The 6,448-nt window shown below is 37.8% G+C and overlaps 1 protein-coding gene across 4 annotated transcripts in view; it reads left to right on the plus strand.

The window, feature by feature from the left end:
* Positions 1 to 5,035, plus strand: part of LOC124868454 (bromodomain-containing protein 4-like) — a 30,162-nt gene extending 25,127 nt beyond the window's left edge. For all 4 annotated transcript variants that reach the window (XM_047365763.1, XM_047365765.1, XM_047365766.1 and 1 more), the window contains 5 exons: positions 3 to 123; positions 764 to 897; positions 1,030 to 1,220; positions 2,950 to 3,169; positions 3,258 to 5,035. In XM_047365763.1, the coding sequence (XP_047221719.1) occupies positions 3 to 123; positions 764 to 897; positions 1,030 to 1,220; positions 2,950 to 3,169; positions 3,258 to 3,326 (735 nt within the window). In that variant the 3' untranslated portion in view covers positions 3,327 to 5,035. The remainder of the gene's footprint in view (positions 1 to 2; positions 124 to 763; positions 898 to 1,029; positions 1,221 to 2,949; positions 3,170 to 3,257) is intronic.
* The last annotated feature ends 1,413 nt before the right edge of the window (positions 5,036 to 6,448 follow it).

A 6,448-nucleotide genomic window follows, 5' to 3' on the forward strand; every position in this document is an offset into this window, starting at 1 on the left:
AGGAACAGACGTCCAACCTTGTTGGAGTTAAAGAGGAGAAGCTTCCACAGTCTCCAGGTCTACCTTCTTCACCCTTTAGCCCTACAATCCATCAAGACACAAACAAACCTGACAACAAACACAGTGAGTGAAATAGCATTTATGGCATTAATAAAATACAGTCCCTTTTACAATGATTGATATCTACATTAGATGTTTTATGTTTGAGTTGCCACATCACAACTTTGCTTTTTACTGACAGAACAATGATATCAAAAGGCGCAAGCTGTGTTTGGAGAAAAAAAAAGACTTGTTTGTGGGAAAATATAAATGTGACATGTTCAAGTTTTACAGATTTCAAATTTGAGCTGTGTAAAAGTGTGATAGCTCTTTATAACTCTGCTAACTCAGAAGCCAACTTAAGTGTTGCGTTTCTAGTTATGTGGAACATTAAGATAATAAAACTTTACTAGTGAAAGCTTTATTTATAAAAACCAACATGAAAATGTAGATATTTGTGTCTGGAAAAGTATGCCGTTTAGAGCTAGAAATAGTGTAAGAACCCTCAATAAAATGAATTTCACTACTTGAACAAAATTACTGAAATCAGTTCACTTTTCCAAAGATATCTAATTATTTATCCCAGAATAAATTATCATCATTTTACAAGTAGTGTGGGTAGAATAAGGAGCTCTTTGAAACTTGAAAGTTATTCTCTACACGTTCTACTGAAAATCTCTGTTCATGACCTGCTAAGAATGCACATTAATTAATGTCTATTTAGGTTTAGAGATGAAGCCACTGGATGGTTCTCACCCCATTCCCCGCCTCCCAAACTCTCCATCACCGGCCGCCTCCCAACAGGATAACAAAATCAAGCAACAACCCAAGACCCCCATTGCACCCAAGAAAACACAGGTCTACACAAGTTTCATGTAACAAAAGAATGTGCCACACCCATTAAAGGCTGCCTCATTTCCCACATCTCTGACTTATTTCCCGTTTCTAAACAAACCCTGATCCCCCTGTTCATGCTTTGTTTCTTTCTAGGATATGAAATTAAAGAACATGGGTTCCTGGGCCAGCCTGGCTCATAGGTCCCAGTCCGCACCGACCTCATCACTGCGCTCATCAAGTGACAGCTTTGAGAGGTACAGACGAGTTGCCATGGAGAAAGAGGAGAGGGAGAGGCAGCTGAAAGCCCAGGCAGAGCAAGCTAAGAGAGTACAAGAAATGCTACGGTAAGTGGGAGGGACATTTAAAGGTAACTCCACAGAAATCAACGTACTGAAAATAATAAACAAACAATTCACAATCAGCAAAAGAAATCATTTGGGAATTTGTGTGTGCCTACTGTTTCCATCGCTGAGAACGGCCCTGGTACATTTATTTAAATCAACCTAATGACAAATGAGGAAGTTGTGAGGAAAACTGCGCTACACCTCCAGCAGGTGGTGGTAATAAGTAACCAAAGGCCAAACAACTAAGAAGCCGTAACTTTTTTTTATTAAACCTTTGAGAACAAAACAGAACATTTCACACATCAAGTTTACAAAAAGAACAAAGAAAAGAATAATAAGGGAAAAAAGAAGAATTTACAGCTTGATTACACCATAAACATAACCATGAAAGTCTGCTCCAGCAACCAAGACCAGAATAAATGAACTATTGTTTTTTTTATCGGTTTCTCAAAAAGTACAGTTTACATTAATAAGCTCTCCAAAGGTAGTGTTTAGTTGGATAGATCCTATGAAACATTTTGAGGTCCTCAGCTACCTCTTCTTTTATCCTTAAATGAGTATTGTATTCAATTTGGCACAATACTTTTCTAACTTCAAAAAGTAGTAGAAATTATGCTCTCCTTTCTTCAACCACTGTGTTTTGAACCTCACAAATGCCCCTACTGCCCTTCTCCTGTATACGCTATGCAGCCTTTCTTGTAATTTATTTAGATCTGTTTTATCCTCTTCTGTTCGAGATGCTGGAGAAAACTGTGAATAGGAGAAGCCCAAATCCCACCATTTGTTCACAGAACAAGATGGAGAATGCACAACTAGCTTTACTCCCTTTTAAAAGACATATTTTTGTTTCAACTGATAAATGATAGTTGATAATGAGCAGCGTTTGAGTTATAGAGTTCATTCAGTCCTTCCATCATTCCTTGAGTTGCACTGGATCCATAAGCAAAAAAAGGTTAAATCATCATTTTACATTTTCATTTTTTACCAACCTGCGTCAGGTCAGAGTTGTTGCTTTACAACAGTATGATTCAGTTACAGTAACTATTAAACTTGGATTAAAACGCTTATTTTAATTTTATTATAATAATCAGGTAAACAGAACAGAAATTGTATTTATTAGAATAAAAAAACAAATTATTAGTTCGGAGGTACAGGGAATTGATACCGTGAGTGTCTAATCATAAGCAGACATTTATATAAAGTGGAAGATGCTTAGAAAGTGGAGCAGACATGAGGATGGACAAAGATCAGTGGGAGCTTTTGAGCTGTGTCCTTCCTCCTTTCTTTCCTAGTGTCCTTCCTTTCTTCCTCCCACCTGTCCCTTTCTTTCTTTGTTTTTTTTTCTACTTGACCTTTCTGCATTCCTTCCTTGTGTCCTTTCGTCTTGTTTTTCTTTCCTCCCTTAGTCCCATGTAACTTTCTTTCTTTCTTATATTTTCTTGCTTTCTTGCTTTCTTTCTTTCTTTCTTTCTTGCTTTCTTTCTTTCTTTCTTTGTATAAAGAAAAGGAGCTTCTTTCCTTTTTTTTCCCTAAAGTGTAAAAGGCTTAGATTTGTGATATGGAAAGTATGGACGTTTTACATGGATAATGTGTAGTTTAGTCTTTATTAGTTAATTATCCATCACTTTGAAGAAACATTTCAGTATCAGTGGAATCATTTACAATACTAAAACATTTATTTTATGCAACCATGATGTGTCTCACTGTTGTACCTATTTCCGTGTCGTAGCCGTGACGACGATGACACAGTGGAGCCCAGTCGTCGAGGGCGACAGTCACCCCTGGCTCCAACACCTCCAGGCTCTTCTCCGCCCACTCACTCCCCTCAAGCTCCTCCTGCTCCTGCGAAACAAGCCGCGCCTCCACCCCCCTCGGCCGCACATAGCGCTCTTGACCAGCAGAGGGAGAGGGAACGCCTCCGTGAGCGTGACAGGCGCTGGAGAGAGGCGGTGAGAACTGCACTGTAATCTGCTCTTTTAAATGTTCTTTATCTGTTTGATCGTCCTGTGACCCTTCACGCTCTTGTTTTCCCTGCAGATGGCGGACAATATTGACATAAATTTCCAGAGTGACCTGATGGCGATTTTTGAGGAGAGTCTTTTCTGAAAGCAAAAAGAACATGACGGCGCGAGAGAAGGACTTAAGGTTACAACATTTGCAAATTCACAAGAAAACATGCAACACAGCTCTGAGATACATGGTTGCCTGAGACGCAAATCCACATCACTGGACTTAACAGTAACTGTCCCGGTTTCTCTGCTTGTTGTGTTTGGGAACGTAGAGAAATTGGTTTTCTCTTCTTCCTGCCTCAGATATGTCTCCTGCTTGATGTTATTGGTTACTTATTGATCTGCAAGGACAATGGGATAAATACACACAGTCTGAAACATTGAGAAGGAGAGAATTAAGATTGATTCTCCTGCATTAAAAAAACTGCGTTAAATAAAAAAACTGGAGCGATATTGGGGGGTGGGGGGTGAGTAAGAAATGAACAGATTGCTTTGTTTTTACTTTTTTCCTCTCTCCAGATCTTCAGATTTCAGCTGGGAAGTTTGGGCTCTTGTGGTTAAGTTTGTAAGGTTTGTCATCTATCATTTAGGAGTTGATTGTTTTCTCAGGACACAATGAGAAAAAAAACCGACACCCTCTTTTTAAGGCCTCCTGTCACTTTCCACTTTCCTCTGCAACATTCAGGAGCAACAATGAAGAAGCGATAATGTTTTAAAAGTTTTAAAGTGTGTCCCTTGCCTTAGCGGTCCAGTCTGTAAATTAATCACACCCCTACAAATTATACATATTATATATATAAATAAATACACGAATATAATTATATATATATATATATATATATATATATATATATATATTATATATGACAAAAAGTCAGTGAAAGAAAACGAGAGGGATATTTGTGGAGAGCAAAGCTCGTGTCTGTGTTCATCTCTGAGCTATGGTTTTGATTTTGTAGACTTTACTGTAAAGAAGAAAAAACTTTTTTATGATTCTATTGAGAGGATTGTTTTGTCTGTCTTATTCTCACATTTTCAGTTTGTTTGTTTGTTTTTTCTTAACTCTACGCCAAAACCTATCCATTGAATGCTGAAAGTTGTTCCACATTTTTTACATGTAAAATGCATTGTCTTTTCACTTTATATTAAAGGCCATGTCATCATTGCTATTTAATTTTGCCCCCACCACCTTTAAATCTAAAGTTATGCAACAGTCTTTCTCTCTAATAGTTGGAAAATCAGTTTCAAAAGAATTTCATGCGACTACTAGGTCCTGTCATTTTGTAGCTATTTGTGTTTAATCAGTTTTAAAAATTAATTTTTCTCCTTCATGTGAACATTTTCAGTCCGTCTTTCCCATCTTGTCTGCCATGATCATCTCCATGGCTTTGACAGTCTCTGTGATAAATTTCTCTTCATTTGTTTGTCTTTTATTGCTCTATCTTGCATTCATTGTCCTTAGTGAGAGCTTTTTGGATATTGTGTGCCATTTTGTTTTCCTGGAAGTGAGAGCTATTCACATTTTCTGTAGGTTGGCTCGGAGATCCAAGAGTGTTTTCAGTTCTGTCATATTCTTTAGTTTTCTTCTTTTTGTTTTGTATTTTCTGCATTTTGCTTTCCTTTCCTTGCAGCTTTGAGGTTTCCCTTTTCCTCTCTGCTCCTTTTTTTTTCTTTGATTTATTTTACCCAGAACATTGTGTTGGTATGTTGGTGAGTGAGGCATTGAGGTCAATAGATTCATCTTCATATAATGGAGTACAGCATCTTTTTTTAAAAAAAGTATTAAAATAATATTTAAAAACCTTACATTTGTGCTCGTCCCTTTCTCTTCCCCAGGTTTAGAACTGAGATTTTCTGCAGTTTCTTCAGTCAGTGAATGTGTTGTGTTGCAGTTCTGTGTAAAAGTGACACCTTTCTTTTTTGTCACTCTTAAATATTTCAGATAAATCTCAAACAAAGAAAACCAGAAAAACTGTTTTAAAATAATTATTTCAACTATGTGAGAAATTAATTTTCTTCTTAACCTACCTGGTTGTGTCAACCTTGGCAGCCAAACGTGGCTGAAAATTTGGCCTACTCAATGCAGAATTAGGTTCATTCAGCCACTTGAGGTCATCTCAATCGGATTTAAGTGACTTTGGCTAGACCACTCCAAGACTGTCTTTTTTTTGTCCTGCTGCATAACCCGAGTGTGCTTGAGTTTAAGGTAAAGAACTGATGGCCAGACTTACTCCTGGTATTTCTGGGTGATAGCAGGATTATTGGTTCCATCATTTATGACCTGTCGCCCAGGAACTTGACAAGCAAAGCAGTCCCAGACCATCACACTACCACAACCATCTGTTCTTGTCTGTATAACCTACTAACAGTGTTTTCAAATGCTGTTTGTTTTGTGCCATAATGCACCGGGGCATATGCTTTCTAAAAAAAATGTTCAGTCTTGGTCTCGTCAGTCCACAGAAAATGTTCTGAAAGTCTTTGGGATCACCAAAGTTAGTCAAATGTGAGTTTTTCTTTTCAGCCTCTTTTTGCAAAATAAGAAAGAAAACGCTTCAAGCAGGATCAAGGCGTTTTTTTTTTTTGTTTTTTTTTGCTGTCTTCATGTGTTTTTTGTTATAGGACCAATATGGTGAGGGAGCTTAGAAGTCAAAACCCAGCATCAGCTGATTTTATAAGAGTAAGCCAGTTACACGGGTCGACTGAGTGATATTGTGATGACATATGGTTTGTGTGACAGGTCAGCAGCAGGGTTTAAATGCTTGACCAACTACAGGATCGCTACACTTAGTTCGTCTGCTTCTATTGTTTTAAATAATTGGTATGAGGAGACTTGATAGATTTTAAGGATAGTGCTGCAGGCAATGAAGCACCACATCTAGCCTCTTTTTTTCTGCTGTCTCCACTTGTGATTTGTTGATGACAGAAATGTTATGTGAAAGATGCCTGCAGAGCTTAAGATGTTCTGTGTACTTTTATGACCTCCTGGATGAGTCACTTGATTTGGTCTTGAAGTCATTTTTGGTAGGCTGACCACTCCTGGTAAGGTTCATCGCTATTTCATGTTTTCTCCATTTTCTCAATTTTTCAGTGGGAGGGATGTTTTGCTGCGGTAAAAGGTTAAGGGGAAGACTTTTTACACATCTTTACCAGGGGTTCCTATAAATAGGTTGCTGTGATGAGGTGGAAAAAAATGACATCAGGTTCTGACAAATACCCAAA

Source organism: Girardinichthys multiradiatus, chromosome 5, assembly GCF_021462225.1.
Source record: "Girardinichthys multiradiatus isolate DD_20200921_A chromosome 5, DD_fGirMul_XY1, whole genome shotgun sequence".
In the NCBI taxonomy this organism is placed as follows: Eukaryota; Metazoa; Chordata; class Actinopteri; order Cyprinodontiformes; family Goodeidae; genus Girardinichthys; species Girardinichthys multiradiatus.